A 22,556-nucleotide genomic window follows, 5' to 3' on the forward strand; every position below is an offset into this window, starting at 1 on the left:
GAGACCACGCCTGGAAGGGCTGCCACGGTCCAAGGCGCCAGGAGTAGGTAAGGTGGGTGTGGGGCTGCGCTCGCACCCTGCACCTCGGACGCCAGGTTTTGGGGAGAGACCTATACATGACCCTTCGGGGCAGCCCCGGGCAGCCAAAGGCAAATAAGCCTCGTCTGTGTCCGGGAGCAGTTGTACCACCAGACGTAGCTCTGGATATTTGCCTTGTATGTCAAAAGGGTGAAGGAGCCAGCCCCCCAGGAAGACAACTCGAGAGTGGGTGGGCTCAGCGCTGGGCGGTGTGAGACTCCATTGCAGACGCCTTCCAGCCCCGCGGCCAGGCCTGAGTCCCGCCAGGACCAGCGCCCTTTAGAGACCCTCGGTCTCACGCCTCCCAGCTCGCAAAGCCTGCCTCCTCCGCCGCCGACTGAGGGTTTCATTCCAGAGCGCGCCCCGCCCCGCCCCCGACTCCCCCTTCACCCCCACCTCCACCAGGATTTATGTGAGAGATTGCGTGGAGGGCTAGTCGACTCTGGCACCCAGCAGTACTCCTGGAAGAACGGAGCCCGGGAAAAGCGCAAACCCGCTGCGGGGACTCGGTCCTCTCGCCTGGCCGCGCGCGCCCGCCCGGATGCGGACACCCGAGCGCGTGCCGAGATGCGTTCCGGTTTCCGCGTTTCCACTGCTTTCAGGACCAGGGCGGTGAGCCGGCACCTAGAAAAGACATATCATGGGCAGAAAGAGACAACAGGCGAACGGGAGACGTCACGCCAAAAAAAAAGTGGGGGGTGGGAGGGCGGAGGAGGTTTTTGTGCAGGAGAGGCGCACGAGCTGTGTGTGGATACAGCCGAGTTAGAACTTCCTTCTCCCCTCTCCCCTCCCCTCCGTTCTTCTGGCCTGCCTCCCGCCTCCCCCCACCCCCCACCCCCACCCCCATCGCGCGCGCTCTCTCTCTCTCTCTCTCTCTCCCTCCCACTCTCTCTCTCTCTCTCACACACACACACACACACACACACACACACTCTTGTATTTTGTGCTGTCGTAAAACCCACGTGTCCAGCGGGGAGCCTGCCAGAGCGTGGAGCGGAGGAGCCGGGACGCGGCAGCGGCCGAGCGCAGCAGCCCGCCGCGGCTCCGGCGCCCGGGTCCGCCCGCACTCCCGCGTTCAGCGTAACTGTTCTCACGCCCACCGCAGGCCTCCACATCCCTGGCTTGCGGCCCCGGAGGGTCCCGGGCGGGCGGATCTCTAGGGCTCTGATCCCGCGCTGCCCAGGGGCATGTAGCGTACCCGGGGCGCACACTCTCCCGCACGCTCACCGAGACACGCACGCACGCACCCGCCGGCGGCTCCGAGTTTTCAGGTAAGCGTGGCTTGGCTGTGGCTGAGGGTCTTGGACCCGGGGAATAGGAGGCTGGAGGTCCTGCGCTGGGGGCGGGGGGCGAGACTGTCCCGCCTCCTGGCGCCGGAGGCCAGCGCGGCTCAGGCGCTGCGCCACTCCAGTTCGGGTCGGCTCCGGGCGGGGGCAGAGGGTGGGGGCTGCGTCCTGCCGCCGAGTTCTGCTGGGAAGCGCCCTCTCTCTGGGCTTCAACAGTGCCGGCTGGGCGCTGGGCGCCTCGGGCTGGGAGGCAAGGCAGGGTGCACACAGCTCCCCCCGCGCGGCGCTGCGACTTCAGAGTAAACTTTGCGCCCCAGCCGAATTGGGAGGAGGAAGCCTCCCAACCGGGTTGCCGCCGGTGGAGCCAAGGACTCAAACTCTCGCTCCAGGGTCTTGGCGGCGGTCCTCCCCGCCCCTCTCGCACCAGGCCCTGAGTCCGGCTCACGCGCACCCTCCTCTTTGCCCTCTGCCCCCAGCTTGAAGCGTCGGACATGCTGAAGCCCGGAGACCCCGGCGGCTCGGCATTCCTCAAAGTGGACCCAGCTTATCTGCAGCACTGGCAGCAACTCTTCCCGCACGGCGGCGGCGGCCCGCTCAAGGGCGGCGGTGCCGCGGGTCCCCTGGGCGCACCGCAGCCTCTCCAGCCACCGCCCCCCCCGGAGCGCACTGAGCCCCAGCCGGACAGCCTGCGCCCGCGGCCCGCCTCGCTCTCCTCCGCCTCCTCCACTCCGGCTTCCTCCTCCACCTCGGCCTCCTCTGCCTCCTCCTGCGCCGCTGCCGCCGCGGCGGCCGCCGCCGCCGCGCTGGCCGGTCTCTCGACCCTGCCCGTGGCGCAGCTGCCAGTGTTCGCGCCTCTGGCCGCCGCCGCCGTCGCCTCGGAGCCGCTGCCCCCCAAGGACCTGTGCCTCGGCGCCGCCTCGGGCCCGGGGCCCTCCAAGTGCGGAGGCGGAGGAGGCGGCGGCGGCGGCGGCGTCGGGGATGTCCGGGGCGCCCCGCGCTTCCGCTGCAGCGCGGAGGAGCTGGACTATTATCTGTACGGCCAGCAGCGCATGGAGATCATCCCGCTCAACCAGCACACCAGCGACCCCAACAACCGTACGTAGCAGCAGCCCGCGTGCTCTCTTTCGGGGCGCTGGCTCCGTCGAGCGCGGGCGCCGGTCCGGGAGGCAGGTCGGATGAGGGGGACACCGGCTTGTGGGTTTTCCAGGCCGCGGGCCCGCACCTCTCAGACCACTGTAGCCAAAGTTTTCTGGGTTAGAGAAGGAACGAGAACGGTTGGGACGGCCGGGTGACACCTCTGGGTTACCTTTTCCCCCTCCGCTCATTCCCTGCTTCCCAGCCCCGAATCTTTAAGACCCGAGTTGCTCGCGGACCGGGGAGTACAGATCACATCCCTCCCGCGGCATACTGCGCCTCGCGCGGGGCGGGTACTTGCGGCGCGCGATGGGAGTGTCCGGGGACCGGCCCGGCCTGGCCTATAGAGGGGACAGGGCAGGGACTGTTAGCGGTCCTGGGGAGCGTGGATTCCAGAGCTGATTTCTCCTTCTCGCTATCTTACTTCTGGGGTTAACTGCGTCAGCTCATTTTCGGACCGCGGGGTTGTCGGGGGACCGGCCGGGAGCTGCAGGCTGGCCCGGCCTCGCTGGAGTAGGAGTTTTGGATGACACTGGGTCAGTCTCTCCCTGCAGGCAGGCATTATTCTTAGGTTTACCATTTATTTTAGAGAAGAAGGAAAAAAAGAATGCCAGTTGCTTAGTGAGAAAACATTTCCGACTTCAGGGCAGGGTCGTTCCCTGCGGATCCCGCATTCTCCGTGCACCCTTGACCCTGCAAACGTTTACAGTCCGTAGCCAAGCATGTCGGCTTACGTATTGTTTTTAATGAGGGTAACAGTAATTTAGTATAAGAAGCTTGCTCTTCTTTTCCCGAAATAAATGACAAAATGCCTAAATTAACATCAGTTTTCTTCTAGCTTCCGTTCCTGTATTCACAATTTCAAACTCTTGATCCCAAGTGTAGTTCCATTTTCAGGTTTTGAACCAAAACTCTAAATGAAGATCAAGGATGTGTTATTTATTTTTTATATCCAATTCTTTTTGGTAATTTCAGAAGTTATGCTATGTTTACACTTAATGTGTTGAAATAAATGCTAAGTATACTTCCAGAGACCCCAGGAGAGAACATTAAAGCAGGTCAAGAGTTAGGTTGAAAGCAATACGGGATTTGAAACAGCGCTCCGCTTCTTTCTTCGTCTCATTCCTTCATCTAGCTTCTGTATGAGGAAAGTTAATTGTAAATGTATATGATCATTCTATTTTGAACAAGTCCCTTCTTGCAGAATGTCTACTGATCCGTGAGCTTCTTAATTCGTTGTAAAAGCAAAATAACTACAGGTTGTAGTTATTTAAAGGACTCCCAAATTTATTACTTTGATTAAAAACACTGAGCATGACCCTAGTGATTGAGGTGTATTAATCTTTTCGTAATGGTTGGAGATAATTGTTCTAATGGAGATAATTATTATTAATAAAAAGAGTAGTTGTATTTACTTTTTTCCTTTCTAGAGTCTGAGGGTAAAGTATTTGGTTTAAAATGAGGGTTTCAACTCAGATTTGCTCTGCAGTTAAGAAAATTCCTATATTTCAGAGCTCCAGAAAATTTTATAAAACTATGTTGTCTTAATGGATTTCAAAAAATACTTATCTCCTATTGAATTTCTTGATTGTGTTGTTTTCAAAGCAGTTCTTTAAAAATGTAAAATAAAAAAATAAGAAATGCTTTCATAAAAGGTATTTCTTACCCCTAAGTGAAATATAGTCACTGTGGACTGAGAGTGCTTCAGCAGACTTGCAGTCTTTCTTCTGAATTAAATTAGTGCTGGAAAAGACACCAGCAGTGCACCCCAAAGCCCTGGCTGTGCGCTGAGCTAAATGTGTTGTTTACAGTGCAATCTTGAGGTTCAATACATTTTCACCAGAGAAAAACCTAGACTAATCAGAGAAAGAATTGGGACAGATTCCTAATTAATATTTGGCTATTGAACTAGTTTATTGTCTAGGTACCCTTTTTCCGTGGCTGGAGGAAATGAATTATGATTTATTCAAATTCTTCCTATTGTGTTAACCTTCTGATATCTCCTTTTGAGTCGACTGGACTGCTTCAGTGTGCAAAGTGCAGGGGCAAGGACAGGAGAGAAGGGAAGTCAGATTGTCCCATTAGAGTTACACTTCACATTGCTCTCTAATTAAAGGGCAACTGAGAAAGAAAATAGAAAGCTGAGGTGGCTCTCCATGTAATGCTGGGAGACTAGGTCTGCCATGCTTCCAGGAACTTCTCTGGGCAAGAGTAGGCACTCATCTGAAACCATGAGATGTGTTTTACAAAGATGAAGTGAGAAGCGATTGAGTTTAATCTAACTAGGGGATCAGAACAACTCAGAAATGCAAACAGTGCGAAACTGTTTTTTCCCTTGGCAGGGAAAGTTGATATATCACTTGAAAGATGGTGAATAACAGCTTCTCCCCATTCCCAGGTTGTATGTGGGCCGGGGGTGGGGTGAGAGGCGGGCAGAAGGGAAGCACCTATTAATTTATCAGTCACAGATCTTCCTAGTTTTCCTTTTAGTCTATTGCCCTTTCCAAAAGAATTCTGTGAAGTGACCACTCAGCATTGCTTCGTTTTATTACTTTGTATTTATAAAACGTATTGAGTCGTATTCTCTTTTTCTTACAAGGCAAAGAAAGGGGCCTCCATACTTCTCCTTTTAGAAGAGTAACTTTTTGCCTGAGACCAGCAACCCAGTAACACCTGTGAATCAGTATCACCTTCACCTTGAAACTTTATTGCCACCTATGGCAAATGCCATAAGTGAAGGGTGTTGTAGCTCTCTTTCACACATAAAAAGATTTAAAACCAGCAGAAACTATACAAGCTGGCCCGGGTGAGCTCTTCCAGTATATATCTAACTAACTCTGTGTATGAAGTTGTTCTATGATTGAAGTACACTTTCCACTGAGGCTCTCAATGCTTAGTTGCCTCTTCCTTTATCTCTAAAGTCAGGTGGAGCTTGTGTAATGTAAATGGGGGATGGGGACCTTTCTTCCTCCTGTATTACTGCCCTCATTTGCTGCCGGTTTGCCTGAAGCCATTGATTCCGTCAGGCTCCGTTGCGGTGGCCTCTTCTCGGGTTCCGGGAGTTGGTGCGTTGTTTGAGACCCTGTCACTACTCTTGGAAGGTATTGAGCAGCGGCCAAGAGGGGCGCTGGACGTTTGTGTTTGTTCGGAGACAGCCGGCCGAGCCAGTTAGCTTTTCATACCTTTTTTTTTTTGGTTAAGACATTCCTCCCTCGTACCTGGGAGAGAGCAGGGGACTAATCCCGCCCTGGGTCTCTCTGCGGAGAATTGAGTCGGGGCAGTCCGCAACTTCCCCAGCTGCAGGTCTCTATCTCCTCCGTATTTCGGGGAGGCCTGCTGCGCAGGGAACAGCACCGGCGTGTGCGCAGGTGTTGGAGTTGGGCCCGAGGCTCCCCTGTTGGTAGCGCCATCCTTTCCAAGGGTTTGAGGAGAGATACTGGGGAGAGAAGGAACTCTGGGGTTTGTTTGGTTGAGAGGTTAGGGAAAGAGAGAAAAGGAGGGCGAGTGTTTTCTGACCCTCCCTAATCTCTTCCCACCCAGTTGGAAAACGCAGGTCCTGTTTGGGAAGCTCCCGAGCCCAGTAACCCACCAGTGGGATTCTCCTGACGCCAAGGCACACTCGCTGCACTACTCCCCGCTGTCAATGGCCAGCAAGCGACTTAGATTTCAGACCTGGTCCCCGGTGGGAGGGAGGCTCGGCCTCACTGTGTGGGCTTTTGTGTTGTCCTCTTTTTCTTCTTCTCTTTGCTCTCTTTTTGTGTGCACGCCCAGCCCCATCCCGTAACACACATAATTTAGCTATTTTACATCATTCGTTATCTAGCGCCCTGAAACTGAACATAGAGCCATATATTAGATTGAGGTTAGAAGAGGTGGCGACTGTTTATTTAAGGTGATAAAACGGTTCATCAGCAGTAATCTCCATCGATATGTGCCACCAGAAGATGAAGGATGAGGGGACAAGCCACAATTAATTGCCCTATAGTTTTGTGGGAGAGAGTGGAGCCAGCCCAGACCCGCTTCGATCTCCTCTCGCGTCTCCTATTCATCATCTCCGCAATGTATATGGCGGCCTCGCAGGGGCAGGGGCCGGCGAGGTTTATCTCGGCGCAATATTCTCTCACCCTCACACACTGGCGCTGCCATTTAATTTATTAATACAGTCATCAGGAGACAAATAAAACCCACATTTCCTCCCTCTTTCTTTCCCTCCCCCTTTTGTCTCTCCCTCTTGATCCCAGGGCCAAGCCGGCAGCCAGGCAGAGCAGGGAAAGCCCAGCGCGTAGGCAATTCGTAGGGAAGCCTTAAACTCGCCTAGAGAGAGGCTCCCAGAAGGTTCCTGGGAGCTGGGCCGCCCCGCGGGGGCGAGACCACAATCGGTTCCCCTAGCGGGCCTGCCTCGCCTCTGGATCTGCTCCTAGACCCGCTCCCGGGAGCCTAGAAGACCCCTCCCGCTGGCAGGAAAGGGGCAAGGCCTTCAACATACAGATTAAGTGCTGGGGGGCCTGGCGCCCACCCCGTGCACGGTCCATCGCCATCCCAGCCAGCCAGTGGCTTGGCGCGGGGAGGGCTAAGCAGGGAGTGCGGGCTGGAGGGGGACGTGGAACTGTGGCGCGAGAGACTCCCAGCCACAGCGCTCCGCCTGCCCTCGGCCCCGTCGGCCGGCGCCCTCGGCGACCCCAAGGCCCAGTGCCCCCACCACGAAGCACGCGGAGCTGCCAGCAGGCGGCACTCCCGGGGCCGCGTCGCCGTCACCGGGCGGCGATCGATGAGCGCCGGCCCCCACCGGGCTCGGCCTGCGGGACAGAGGGCCGCGACCTCGGCGGCGGTCGCAGAGAATTTATAGCCGGGCGGTTACCGCCGCCCAGGCGGGGAGGCAGGCTTTTCAGCTGCTCCTCGGTTCCCTTCCCGGAGGACACGTGAGGGCAGGCGAAAGCGGCGGAGAGGCTTTGGGGAGCGAAGGCCCAGCGCGGCAGGCGCGTCCCGAGGGTCCTCGCTCCGCCTGCGCCCACGCGCTCCTGCCCACCTCTCGAGAAGGCGAAAGAGCCCTGAGACGTTTTATATTTCACCTTTCCTAGAACGAGAAATGAGATACCAGAGAACTCTGGCTTGCTTTGCCTCTTTTACCTTAAAATAGATCCATTTTCAATTACACAAGTCGCACGTGCCCTTGTAAAAACATTCAAACAATACAGAAGGATAAGGAGGGAAGAGTGAAAGCCTGGTCTTCACTCCACTTGGCCTGGCCTTCTGAAGCCAGTGGGTGAACAAGTCTATAACTTAATGATACCTCCTTCTCTTACTTAGAGACCCATAAACAAGAGTATTAACAGATCTATTCAAGAGAGAGAAGAGACCATGATCTCTTACATTCCCTAATGCTAAAATGGCATTTTGAAGTATCTTGCTTGGGGAATATAATATCTCTCACAGATACAGACAACATTTTATGAATAATAATTATGAAGTTGTGGAAAAACTTACCCTGATTTTAAGAGAAAATAGGAACATTTATTTGCCTATTCTTTATGAATACAAATAGACGTACTATGTATTGTTTGGCCTGGAATGCTGTATCATATATATAATACATATATATTTTTTATGTGTAGTTTAGGCATCTAGCCCACTTTTTTCCTCAAATCTTTTCATGTAGGTGTTAGTGGCTTGCTGTCTAGAAAACACTCTGCTAGAATGTTTGTCCACTTGGGCCACATTTGTCAACCCCAGCTAATCAGTTACTTGTTTTAGTCATCCTCAAGCTCCTTTGGGACTCCAAGACATAAGTCAGAAGCCACATGTTTTCAGTGGTGGAAGTTTTGTGTATTAAGAAACAGTAACATTAGGATATAACATGTATTTTGACGTAGCCTTTCAGGTAGAGTATTTTGAAATAGCATGAAATGGTTTATAAATGAAGAAAACATACTGGATGGACAAATGATGGTGGGTTGGCCTTGCCTACCCTGCAGGTATTCTTCTACATATTGGGAGAGCCTCAGCTTGTCACTCTGCAGAATGCTACTATTAAGTATTTCAGCACTTCATGGAGACAAATGAAATTTAATAAGTTGAAGAAGTACTTTAGAGGACTTCTTAGAGAAAGGACTAGCCATACTCTATCATGCATAACAAATAACAGGAGTGTGCTTGTTGTCTGTGTGGGTGGTGGCCGGAGTTGGCACCTTTCCTCCTTATTTTATTGCTGATGTAGTGGGTGTGATGTTACAGGTTGTGGAGATCTTGTAAGTTGACGGAATCTCTGGTATGGACTGTTAGGGAGGAAATACCAAATGCTCTTTCTTCTCACCCTTTGTTTCACTGAGCCAACCAGAAAGGGAAAGTCTGTTAACTCCCTGGGGTGATTTATTTTTATTTTTATGGGCATATTGCCTTTGCTTATTGTCATTTGTTTTAAGCTATTTTTGCTAAGGTGCTGAAAGCCCATTTCTGAAGTTCGGCACTAAAATTCAAAATTATGGACATTATCTACTTACTTTTCAAATCATCCTCTTACGTTAACCTCCCCAAACCCAAGAGTGTGGGAAAAAGAGAGAAATCTCTTTAATTCAATCATGCTACAACAGTTTTGCAGCCCCAAAATAGTGACTTCAGTGAAATATTTCAATTATATTGATTGAGTTATGAGTTTGGATATAAAATTCTCCTAGTTTTCATTAATCTTAGATCTCTAGGTTTGGAGGCTTTGGAGTCAGGCAGACTTGATTGTGAATCCTTCTCAGCCACTTTCTAGTTTCTGGTCCTTGGTCAAGTTACATTGCTTATGAAGCCTCAGTTGCCTCATCTGCAAAATGGGAATTGTGGTATTTAGATAATATGGTGGTTGTTTGGTTGAAGGTAGGTGTCTGGCAATAGTAGGCACTTGGCAATTGTGAGTTTTTATTGTCTTTCCTTCTATCCCCCCTTTATCTTAAAGTTTTTGTTTTCACAATCAGAAGCTTGAGAGGGTGTGTGAAGTGTCTGCATTCTGGAGGAGTTGACTTAGGGTAAGGGCGAGACTACCTCCCCCTCCCTCCATCTAGCTCTAGGGTCAAAAGCAGAGCCTGGCACAGTTTTGACATTAGTTTGTGTTGCTGAAAGAGGGGTCCTTTGTGTGATGGAGGTCCAGGAGGCATGGCCACTTCACTACCTGCAGAAACAGGTTGCTACTTTTCACTTGAGAGGCCTGGGGACACCCTCAAGAAGCTGAGGTCAAAGGTCCGCTCATTCCCTGGGCTCTTTTGGGGGAAGTGGAGGAGTAGCTGCTGGAGGGGAAGGCGCCGTAGGCTGCAGCCCTTCTTCAATGAAATAGGATACTCACCTAGTCAACCTTCAGTTCGGCCGTGAAGCGAATGGCAAAATGGGATCGCACACCATGCTGGGTTGCGATTAGGTATTCCTCGAAGGTTCCTCAGTGACTCACTTGTCACAAGTTCTTTGGGCATTTCAATTGTTCAAGCACGGATAGGGCACACCCAGGGCGATGCACCATGACTGGCTGTGACCAAGGCTGGGTGTAGGTGCCCAGAGGGCGACCCGCCGCCTAGCGCTGGCGCATCCGCTGGTGCCCACCTCTTGCCATCTCTGCCAGTCGGGGCTCGCCCGATATCAGGCCCAGTGCCACAGGGCTCTGTTGCGCAGGGGCGCCGTGGCTCCCCAGGGAAGCTGGGCCAGGGAGGCCAGTTTCGCCGGCGGGCGCCGAGGCCGCCTTCCAGAGGCAGGTCCGCCAGGCCAGGGCGCAGACACGGCGGCTCCGCCAGGCCCATTAATAACCCGGAGGGCGCTGCGATCCGACAGCATGGTCGCCGCAGGCCTGCTTCCCGCGGCTGCTTGACCTGTTCCTGCCCAGTTTGAGTCGAGGGACACTGGAGGTCCACGGCCGGCCGCCCAAGAGGGTGGGGGTCCCCTCGCGCGCCGGCTGCTCTGAGGAACATAGGAGAGAGTAGGCTTTACTACAGCTCTCACTTAATTTATAACGCAAAATAATCGCATTTAGCCTCGGGCTCAACCGTCTGGGCAGGATTTGGGGCCCTCTCCATTGAACCTTTATCCTCATCATTGAAGACCCATTATCTTGATCGTTAAATTTGCTGTTGGTTTTTTGGGGGGCGGGCTTCCGGGAAGAGCTTGCACGCAAGCACAGGGCACCCCAAACCCGACAGAACAGCCCCCCCCTTTCCCTACCCGTCCCCACCTGGCTGGAGTGCCCGGAGCGGGCGCTGCCGGGGCGCTCGAGAGACCCTAGCGCCAGTGCGCCCTCTGTGGCCGGGGTCTAGAACTGGGGCTCCGCGAGGCCAAGGCCGGCTCCGCCCACTCGCGTGGACGTTCTCGCGGGAGGGGAGCGTGGGTCGAGGAGTGGGGGTGGCGTGCCGCGCCGGACCGGTCGCCCACCTGCTCTGGTGATTTTGAAAGTCTCTTCTATAACTGTAAAGGAAGGAAAACCAGACATACCCTGGCGACCAAGGTAGAATCTCTCCGAGATATCAGATTGGTCGAGAGACCGCCTTTTCTCTTGGTACAACGATAAATACACTTTGAAACACCGCTGAGAGAGAGAACCCGAGGGAACAGGGGAGAGGGTCAGAGGGAGCCAGAGGCAGAAGGGAAGAGGGAGAGAAAGGGGCAGAGGCCGGGGAGGAAAGCCGAGAGCCATCGGTTCCTTGGAGACGACAACGCCGTCCGCACCCAACTAGGGAGGCTTTTGGAGGCGCCCGGGGCCTCGACCCTGTGCCAGGTGGATTTGGGTGCGACGAATTCCAAGGGAGCGCGTCGGGTCACCTCTCCCCCTGCTCCCAGTGGCCTCGGCGCCCTCCGGCGTCACCTCCCTCGCAGGTGGCTCACCCGGGCGGGGATGCTGTTGGCGCGGGGTTTACCCGGGGTTAACCCTCTCCCTTTCCTCCCTCCCTCTCGCGTGTCTCTGGCAGGTTGCGACATGTGCGCGGACAACCGCAACGGCGAGTGCCCCATGCACGGGCCGCTGCACTCGCTGCGCCGGCTCGTGGGTACCAGCAGCGCCGCGGCCGCCGCGCCCCCTCCGGAGCTGCCCGAGTGGCTTCGGGACCTGCCACGGGAGGTGTGTCTGTGCACCAGCACCGTGCCCGGCCTGGCCTACGGCATCTGCGCGGCGCAGAGGATCCAGCAGGGCACCTGGATTGGGCCCTTCCAGGGCGTGCTCCTGCCCCCGGAGAAGGTGCAGGCCGGCGCCGTGAGGAGCACGCAGCATCTCTGGGAGGTAAGTCGGCCCCCACCGAGAACCTTGCCACCCAGCCGGAGGTTTGACCGGCAGAGAGCCTCCCTTGTTCCCCAGAGGGTAGTGGAGGCTCGATTTCTCTGGTCACGCAGATGCCTGGTATTTGCAGCACCTGCAGTGAAGAGGTGCAGAGCCAGGCCCCGCACTACAGCAACCCAGCCAGGAAGACAGGGCTTACAGGTTTCTGAAGACGGAATCACCATAACAAGCTTCCATTCTAGCTGTGATAGATTTGACTGTTGTCTCCCTTGATCTTGAGAAAAAGAGAAAACACCTGGGGAGATAGAACAGAGGAGATTGGGCATTGGGATGTCAGCTGGGTGAATTTTGTGCCCTATTTTAAGCTCTTCCAACATGTTGTTTTTGTTTTTGCCCACTGGGCAAGAAAGAACATAAGCATCAACAGGAGGAAGGAGAGTGAGGTTCATTTTCTCAGATAAAAACAATTTGGTAAACGCTGAATGTGAGAGACTGTAACATCTTTCACAACTTTCACAGTGCCCAAAGTAAAGCAAAATCATACTGTGAATCAGATACCACAAATTATGCTTTTTCTGACAAAGTACAGTTATTCAGTCTTCAACAAGGTACTGTAGGAAAACTCTGAGCAGTTTGGTGTAACCCAATTGATAGTACTTCAATGGTACAATCTTACCTGATGCTATTACTTAAAAGTCAGCAACGTATTTGAAAACTATTAACCTGAGATTTGTCTCAAAGCTTCTTGGTTGATTACTGAGGTCCATTCTGGAAGAGACAGACCCTTAATGTAGGTTTTCCCCACACCAGTTTTAGATACTCCCACCATGGAGAGTTATTTATGAAAATAAGGTGCCAGAAGTCTTACTCTTAAGCAATATGTACATCTGACTGAGGCCAGGCAATATAATGGAGTGGGATTTGCCAGAAGACAAACTTTTTTAAATGCCAGGGGCCAAGTTGGCATGGGCCTTAAGGCTCCATTAATGGCTCATTTCTGCAACAGCTTGCCCCCCACTCTTGGCTCAGTAGCCTGCAAGATGATCATTTTCCACTGCAAGTTGCCTTATAGTCACTAACTAAACTCATGCGATTCAATAATCCACTCAGATTTTTGCTGAGCACCCACTCTGGCCAGCACTATGACTTGGTCTCCAGAACGCTTGTATGACTATTGGCAGTGGGGTACTAAGGCCTGTGTCTGCAGAGCTGCCTTTGATTAAAGGGGAGGAACTAAATCTATGAGCTCATAGCCAAGCAGCCCAAGATGACCACATGGTGGCCAGTGGGCTGTGTACCCTACAGTTATCCACTGGTGCACTGCACTGTGCCCAGGCTCCCAGGTTCCATTTCACACCCAAACTATTGTGAAATTATTACTGGAAAACAATTATACATTTTTAATCTTTCAGAATAGAATTCTTGAATGAGGAAAAAAAGAGGCATATTTATGTTGCCAAATAGTGCTTTTTTTTTTTAAACAGAAATTTTATATAGGGAAATGGGGCAGGAGAAAATGGTCAATACATTGAGTCAAGTTAGACTTCAGAGCTTTTGGATAGGAAAAACTGACATGTGGGAAATAAAGCATCTGGTTTTGAAATATTTTCTAGTTGGTTTTTGTTTTTGACTAATTAGTTGTTACCTCCACTGTGGTTTCAAGTTTATAAAACAATTCCAGTCACTTTTCGTGTTCCAGTGATATTAGGAACTCTATACCATACAGTTAAAGATCTGCCAATACTTTTCTGAGGAAATCGTAAAGCAATTGCTTAGTGGTACAGATTTGTTCTATCTGAAAATGTTAAAACTGAGCACTATTACATTGCCCTCTGATGCCTTGGGTTTAGTGCCTGTCTATTTTTAGAGTGCCAGGGGACAAAGCCATAAATATGAAAAAAATCCCATAGCTTATTGTAGTTGTTGGTTTTTGTTTTCCTAAAAGGCTTTGAATGATTGGGATGTTGGCAGGAGACCACTATACAGATAGAATATGATGCTGTATATCAATACTGAAAACTATGGAGCCTTTTTTCTGCACCTTTACTTGTACTTGATGAAGTTAAAATTCTGTTGTAGCAAAGAGACTGGGGAATTTAATTAGTTTGTTGTTGTTGATGATACTTTGGTGGATATAAAGTGAGTTTTACCTGCTGTTTAGGGTATGTGAGTTGAGTGTGTTGGGGGGTGGTACATAGACTTGGTTCTGTGTTACAAAAAAAGACTTGCTGAGTTTATGCTTGAATGATCTGCTTCTAAAAAGGACATAATCTATTTATTTTTATCATCTGTAAGAATAGTTACAATAACATGCATTTAGGGGATTGAAGGGATATTAAAACTGAGGCCATGTAATATGTTTCAGACTCCTGGGAGATCATATAAATGTGACCGACCAGGGTCAGGTAACTTAGTGCCAATGTCCATGTGTAAGATAAAATACTTATTTAATAGGTTTCAGAGTTTTACTAGTATAATTATTTTTAAGATATGAAGTGTAAGTTTATTTTTAATTTTTAAGCATTATGATTTATTATTTTTATAAAATGTGACTATTTGAATTGTTACATTTATAACGGAAAATTCTAAATGTTGGATTGTTCCTCAGATTTTAGTCTTTCCTTTCAAATCTAAATTTTATTGTGAAAAATTTTTAATTATTATATTTTTTATATTAGAAAGAATCAGTAATTGGAATACACTGTAGGTCTATAGGAAACTTTTGGCAATAATTGTTTAATGACTCATGTAATAATTATCCATTTTGAAAACATACTTTTAAAGATATCTTCCAGACTATCAGATCGACATAAAGCAGATCTTGAAAAAATTAAAAGCAATCGATCATGACTATTTCATTTAAAAAGTCAACTGGAATTGTTTCTCTTTCTCACATTTTTTTTCAAGTCACTTGCAGGTGAAGAAATGTCTTTATATTTAGAGTTCAATACTCAGGTCCTGATGGATCTTACCAAGGTTACTTATCTTTATTTCAGTACAATAAATGGATTGCTAATCCCGTCACTGTTTCCAAGTAGATGATGGATTTTTGTTTCAGTTTACAGTTCATTGTTTTTAGTAAGGTTGTACTTTATTATACACATGAAGGCTTATTACAGAAACAATCAGATTCACTTTAGTTACTCCTTTTGTTGAATCATTAAAAGCTCTTTTTTTTTTTTTTGTAGAAAAATGACTTTTTAAATATTTAACATATATCATTTACGGAGAGCTTGTTTGATTGGTTTGTAAGTGTGCTATCATCTTTTAGTTAATATTTTCTTTATGTAAAATCCTGGTTCATAAAAATACCATTTAAAGAAAGTTAAATATCATTCCACTACCTTCATTATGTTTTGACTCTTTTGGGTATTTGTAGTTTAAGGAGGTTAACAAGCTAAAAGCCAAATTATTAGTCCTTTTTTGGGCCAATTTCTTTTAGAATCAGAATTCTAATGTGTTCTACAAAAAAATAATAAGTTCAGATACTTTAAAACAGAAATATTACAGGATGGGTTAAGCAATCACTTGCCTTGCTTATATACCTGTATTCCAGCAAGACTTGAATGCATGATATATTTCTAGCTATTTGGCCATAACGGGAAAGATCTTTCTGAATGTTTTGCAAAGAAAACATAGTCTTTCTCAGCAATTAGGTCTTATTGATGAGAGTGAGATAATTTTGTCCTAATGTGTTTTCTAATAAAGAAGTGAAAAGGCACGTTTGATTCCAACATTTATGAAAACATTATCTCAATTATTAATGTGCCCCTTTTCCCTTGAGATAAATTAATCTAGTCGTACATGGTTTCCCCTTTCTGCTTAACATCAGGATTTAATACGACTGGATGTGAGGAATGTACACGGTGTATACTTTAAATTCTACTGGAAGAAAATATGGAAATTTAAAATTACGTTACAGTTTAAGATAGCCTAGAATTACTCAAACCTTTCAACTCAAAGTCTGATTTGACAAGAAATTTTACCAACATTGACAAAATAAATTGCACTTATTTTCACCCTAGGAAAGTTTTTCTGTTAATTGAAATAATGCAGTAACTTGTTAGGATTACAGTCAAGGTACTAATTTTACAGAATTTCTCTTTGCCTGAGTAAAATTTGAGTGTCTCATTTTCAATTGCACTACGTAGAAAGCTTCATTATTTTTCTTCAGAAAATCAAGGGGTATAACATAATGTGGTCCTTTTTGTGGTTTGATTTTGTGCCATAATATTTTAGATTTAATAAGAGTTTTACTTTGAAGCAAATGGTCTATTTTTCATCATTACTATTTAGCTTAGGTCAAAAGACATTAATGAAAACCAATTTTAAAAATATATTACATGCTGCTAAATGTTTATATTTCAAAGCCATCACAGGTAATTGGTGCTAGAAGGAAATGAATTGATTTCATATTTTAAGTGTATTCTATATGTTTCCATAAGCGACCCAACTCCATCTATAGTACTGTACCCATTTGTATATATTTAGATGTTGAAAAAAATCACTTGAAAATAATAATTTTAAATTCAACAAAAATCATTTTTAAATTCAATTAAAATCACTTAAAAATTGTTCCAGTGATAGTGCTGTAACTGTATACTCCATATTTTGCTTTATAGACCTGGGCTCATTTTGGCCTTGTTCACCAAAACACCAGGGGACAGAATTATGTGGCTGTCACAGCTATATTGAAGTAAAAATTGTGTTTCTTAGCAATTTATCGTTTAATATAGCAGAGTGCTTGTCATTTTAGTTTTGAATATATCGACTCCATGAAATCCAAATAATGTCTCCTTCAAAATAAACCATAGTCATGTTACTATTATGTTTTTAATTATGCAGAGTAACAGCTGGTGCATCTCTTTGGCTTTGGCTCATTTGATTTGAAGATATCTTTTATAGTGGTGCCCACTTGATCGAGTGTGAGCATTTTGTAGTTTTACATAAACTGTAAAACCATCTGCCGCCTCTTGAAATGGTTTCCAGAATTGTGTTAAAAATCAAAACTTAGTACTTAAAGTTGGCTTTGAAAAGGTCCATTTAAAGTCCTGGTCCTCTTGGTTTATGTACCAAATGCCACCCTTGGTTTTCTAAGTCCAAAAATGACTCTGCTTTAAAAAAAATTATAACAGCCATTTGGAAATTCTCGTTAGTGAAGTTTAATCCAAATATGCCTGTGACACTACAGTATTTTAGTTGCAAATACTTTATAAAGAATGATGTGTTCTGTGTCTGCAGGACTATTTTTCTCATTGGTCAGTTCAGTTTATCTATTGTTTACAGATTGCTTCTTTTGATAGCATTTTGTCCATGTGAAGAAAGTAATTCACAAGTATTTCTTGGTCCATAACTGCATATTTTCTTACATTGTATAATTTTTTTCCTTTTTCCACACTGCCTTAAAAATAGGGTATGGAAATTAAAATCAGAATTGCAGAGGTTACTGGACAGATGAAATCTGCTGTCCCCAGTCACTGCGTGGCAGCAAGTGATCTGATGAAAATGTGATTTTGGTAACACTGGGTCAGAGAAACCTGCAGGGGAGCCTTTTAATTTCACTGTGTCAATTAAGGCAGTTTTAATTATTCAAGGAAATCTACTGTGTTACCCAGAAACCACTTGTAGTTGTCGTATAATATTATGAGTTTTAAACGTTTTTGGTTGAATATGGAAAACTGCCTGTTACTCAGCTGAGGAATCATGTCCACAGTATCAAAATCCTCTTTTCTCAGAGGGTGGATGTGATACATTGGTGTTTGGCTTTTCTAAAAAGTGCTGTGCATGGGACCACTATGAGACTGCCTTGCTCTCCTTTTTTCTTTTTCTTTTTTAGAATCATATATACGCCACAATTTCATGAGTTCAGACATTCCTTGTGTATTTACACAAGAAATACAGACTCCGGTATAACTACTTAGCATAAAAGCCAGAGCAGCCAGAACAGTGTATACTTTTCCTTGTAAGCATTTGCCACCTCGCTCAGATAAGTTACAGAATTCCATTATCCAAATTGTTACACATGTGTGACAGAGGTTGACCTTTCGTCATGTCAATCCTTTTTGTGTAGGCCCCAGGCTCCAGCCTAATGGCTCAAACCCTGATTTACTCACTGTAATAAGGGCAGGAGGTCGAGCAATTGTCAGGCTGCCTGTTCGTACTCTTCTTGGAGCCTGGTTGAAGGCTGTTAACACAAAGCTTTTCAAAGTGAATTTACAACCAGCACCACTGACAGAGGCCAATCAGTGCACCATAAATGTCAGGTTAGTGAGATTGAGCAGTAAGTAAAGTACTGACAGCACACTATTGGCTGGAATCAATTGGCCAAGGTTTAACTGAGAAGAGCAATCTCTGTGTGGTGGGCTTAGGGAAAGAGCTAAGTGTGCAGTCTGGGTTTCCAGGTGGAGTCTGTAGATTTACCTGTAAGGGTTGGGATGCCACCCATTAGCTGCGGTGCATCCAGCATCATCGTGTCGATATGCTTCATGATCTGGGAGTTCAGAGCGGCAGAGCCTGCTGATTCTGAGTTGGGTGGTAAAAAATGCCCCTAGCATTAGAAAGGAGAGAGAGAGAAAAAAACTATTAAAATATGGGGCTGTCGGAACTGGGAGACACATCCAGCGCGTTACAGTTCAGTGAAAGGTAATTTGTTTAAATTGCAAAACTGTAACAGGGCTTTCTACCAAGGCAGAGAGACAGATAAGCCTATTCTTTTGCTCTTCCTGGGGCTCAGCAGGGTGAAACTTTCATGGAAGTCACTAATGAGTGATTATGGGTTGAGGGTCTGAATATCCATGAAATGTGGTTTCCCCACCAGACAAATGTTTTTATCATTTTGTGTAATGACAGCCTGGACAACAATTCATTTAACTCTGAAGGCATCAGCATTAAAATGGAAGAATCCATTAAAATGCTGTATACAAGGATTTATAAATTAGGCAATTTCCTTGATTATTGCAGTCATTTACAAAATTGATTGTTCCAGTGTGGTATAGGCAGATTTCAGCAACGATCATTGACAACAAGCACATTCTGATATCTGTAGCTACTGGTCACTAAACCAGGTCAGTATTCCTCAACCCCCTTCTGTTCTTGGTCTCAAGGTCAGGCAGACTGATTTCAAAGAAGCTTATAATTATGAAGTTTCATTTGTCTTCAGAGGAGACTCACCTAGGCTGTGAGGGTAGGTGTGGGTTGCTCTTAAAGGTTGTAGCATTCTATTTACAATAGCCAGGACATGGAAGCAACCTAAGTGTCCATCGACAGATGAATGGATAAAGAAGATGTGGCACATATATACAATGGAATATTACTCAGCCATAAAAAGAAACAAAATTGAGTTATTTGTAGTGAGGTGGATGGACCTAGAGTCTGTCATACAGAGTGAAGTAGGTCAGAAAGAGAAAAACAAATACCGTATGCAAACATATATATATGGAATCTAAAAAAAAAAAAAGGTCATGAAGAACCTAGGGGCAAGACGGGAATAAAGACGCAGACCTACTAGAGAATGGACTTGAGGACACGGGGAGGGGGAAGGGTAAGTTGGGACAAAGAGAGAGTGGTAGTGTATATATGGACATATATACACTACCAAATGTAAAAGAGATAGCTAGTGGGAAGCAGCCGCGTAGCACAGGGAGATCAGCTCACTGCTTTGTGACCACCTAGAAGGGTGGGATAGGGAGGGTGGGAGGGAGGGAGATGCAAGAGGGAAGAGATATGGGGATATATGTATATGTATAACTGATTCACTTTATTATAAAGCAGAAACTAACACACCATTGTTAAGCAATTATACTCCAATAAAAATGTTAAGGAAAAAAAAAAAAAGGTTGGAGCACTGTTTTTATATTTTAATCATACTTTGTGGGGAGGGTATTGATGATCCCGATATGCTTCAGATCAGTAGCACAGATTTTGAGATGTTTCCAACTTAAAAGGAAATAATTTTTGCAAATTGCATCTGTAAATATTTGTTTGATTGAAGATCTAAAAGTCAATAATGTGTTTTATTTGTTGGTCCTTAGAGTTCTAATTACCCAATAGATATATCAGAGAGTCACTGGATTTTAGGTCAATTAATTCTGGAAAGCCTAATAAAGACATTGTTACAAGTGTGAAATGCTCAAAATGGTGCAGATTTTCCTATATAAGAATGCACACAAGTTCACTTGGTGTTTAATCATTAACCACAAACCACAAAGTTGTCTTTATTTCTGAAATATCAGAGATGGGCATGCCAAATATGTCTGCAGAGCTCTATCCAATGAAAGCTGGCCGTGCAGTTTATGCTTAGTACAGAATAACTAACTTTAGACATTTGTTTTCAATCATCATTTTGTTTTTAATCATAATTTTCCCCTTTTGGAACTCTAACACAAACTGGGGCTTGTAAAACAATAACACTTTAGAAAATTGTTTAACACTGTTGGGAAGGCAAAAAATTTTCAGTTTGTCCTGATTTGAATATGTAATAATTTGATCTCAAGGTAGTTCTTTGTTTTAAATTGAATATATATTTTTTGGGAAGTCCTGTGGCTTGGGGGCACTTTGCACTTATTTGGCTACTGTTATTTAATACTGTAAGTCAGAAGTTCATTTTCATTTTTGATTAGTTGTAAAATTCACTACTTAAAAATTGAGTAAAAAAGGCAGTGTTTCAGTTCAGTGTCTTGATATGATCTCTTCATTTTTATTTAAATTTTTTTTTACACAGTATTCTGGTTTCCGTTAAGACTTAAAAGCCGTGTGACTAGATCTGTCTCGGGGGAACTCTGAACGAAGCACTCAGTTTTATAGGTGTTCTTGCCAGTCCGCTTGTAAATTTATTTAATAAACCAACACCTACCGCACGCAATTATGAAATAATGATATGGGATTAAGCCCATTTTATTAAAATGAACAGTGTTTTTCACTCTCTGTGATCATTTTAAATTAAACCTGCCTCAGATAATGAAGTGTCTGTAGAAACATTCGGTGTAATCTAATTCAGTAGAAAGTTCTTAAGTGCTTTTTATAATTGGAATCAAATTAAATGTAATCAAGTCATGTTTTCAGTATCTTGTAAAAAACCAGGGCCTCAAGTGTTGTTAGCACACTTGGGAATATTAACGTTTATCGCAAAAGCAACAGTACTAAATTCCTAGATATCCTTGCAAACTCCAAAATGGTAGATAACCCATAAATAAATTCTAGGTTAGAATAGAATGTTTTTAGAACCTGTTGTGTTTGTCCCACACTAATATTAAAATTTATTTTTGATATACAAAATGCACAAATAGTTCCTGGGAGAGAGAGTCCTGAAAAATATTGGTCTACTGAGGAAAACACTTAATTTCAATTTATTGCAATTAATTACAATTTAAAATGTGACCTGGATAATCTACAAAGTAGAAAATCTAATTGCTAAACTTTAAAATGGTAGAAATGAACTTTTCTATTAAAAATAATTCTTAACATAAGAAATTTAAACTATATGAAAGTATAAACCAGTGGTAACCATTATTGGCAATTTTTATAATGGTCTTTTGAGAGATGACTATGTAATGTAATATACCTTTGTTTGTATATGCGTTGTATATACATTGAATCACAGTTTTGCTAAAAGATACTTGTGCTATCTCCTTGATACTGCAAAACACATTTTAAAAGCAGCAACTAATGACACTGTTTTCATAGGATCTCCTGCAGATGTTTAAATTTGGCTCACCCATGAATAGATTTTGATTTTGTGTCTAGTCCCACCCTCCGCTCTCTGTATCTTTCCTGGTGGGAAATTTCATTAACAGTCTTCAGACCCTACTGATACTATAGAAGCATTTCTACTGATATTTTCATGTTTTATAGCACATCTTTAATAAGACCAGAGCCTTTCTGAGATCTATAGGGAGATTTTCATAGTCCTCAGGGAGGAAGGAAAAAATTTTTGTGTTTCTTTTAATACATCAAGGTATTAACAAAAAAGAATCAAATCTCTTTGAAATGTTTTTCTAAGTAAGAAGACTCCTTGATTTATGTAGCTGTGTGTGAGACTTGAGGGAAACTACTTAATTTCTTTGTACCTCTTATTTCTCCATATGTAAAAGAGAGCCATATTGTACTATTACACAAATTAGAGTGACAATATTTATGATGCTTGTTTAACAAAAGAGATTTTCCCTTTTTCAATTGGGGTTTTAATAATAATTTTTAACTCTGTAGTGGACTTGCATATAGTAATAAAGAATCTCATTATTTGTCTGTGGAAACAAAAGATTGTACATGGTAGCCCATGATACACAGTTTGGATTTAATTACTTACTACAAAATCAGGCTTAATAGTTAAATGCAAATTTATTTAGCACTGCTTACAAGTAAGAAAGGATTATGTATTAAGGGGATACCATACAACATGGATGTACAAAAAATCATCGCTGGCTTTAGTTTTTAAAAGAACATTTCTAATGGAGGGCAGCAGGGTAGCTACAAATATTAGACACATAAAGAACATTTCCTAGAGGTACATGATTTCAGTAAGTGAAATGGTCACTCATAATCCTCACAACAGAGAACTGACTTGCAATATGAACATGCAAGGGGAAGGACTTAGTAAAATCACCAAGCAGCCCTAAACCTGAAGGTCTTTTGACCATGGACCTTGAATCAGGAGCAATTCATTAGGTAGGTTTGACCCTGGATATTGAATTCTGAATAGAAAAACATCTCAATGCCCAGCATATCGTGACTTGTCAATAAATATTAAATAACAACAAATCAACATAGTGGCACTTTTGCCACTGTCCATAAAAATGTGTGTGCAGCTATGTGTGTACCAGTGAATACCTACA

At 45.4% G+C, this 22,556-nt stretch overlaps 1 protein-coding gene across 3 annotated transcripts in view; it reads left to right on the top strand.

Moving 5' to 3' along the window:
• The first annotated feature begins 991 nt into the window (after positions 1 to 991).
• PRDM6 (PR/SET domain 6) overlaps positions 992 to 22,556 on the top strand; it is a 98,964-nt gene continuing 77,399 nt past the window's right edge. For 2 of the 3 annotated variants that reach the window (XM_057538765.1, XM_057538777.1), the window contains exons 1-3: positions 992 to 1,349; positions 1,841 to 2,459; positions 11,423 to 11,730. In XM_057538765.1, the coding sequence (XP_057394748.1) occupies positions 1,856 to 2,459; positions 11,423 to 11,730 (912 nt within the window). In that variant the 5' untranslated portion in view covers positions 992 to 1,349; positions 1,841 to 1,855. Of the gene's footprint in view, positions 1,350 to 1,582; positions 2,460 to 11,422; positions 11,731 to 22,556 lie in introns of those variants that run through there. The other variant, XM_007188578.3, reaches the window with a different exon arrangement.

Source organism: Balaenoptera acutorostrata, chromosome 2, assembly GCF_949987535.1.
Source record: "Balaenoptera acutorostrata chromosome 2, mBalAcu1.1, whole genome shotgun sequence".
In the NCBI taxonomy this organism is placed as follows: Eukaryota; Metazoa; Chordata; class Mammalia; order Artiodactyla; family Balaenopteridae; genus Balaenoptera; species Balaenoptera acutorostrata.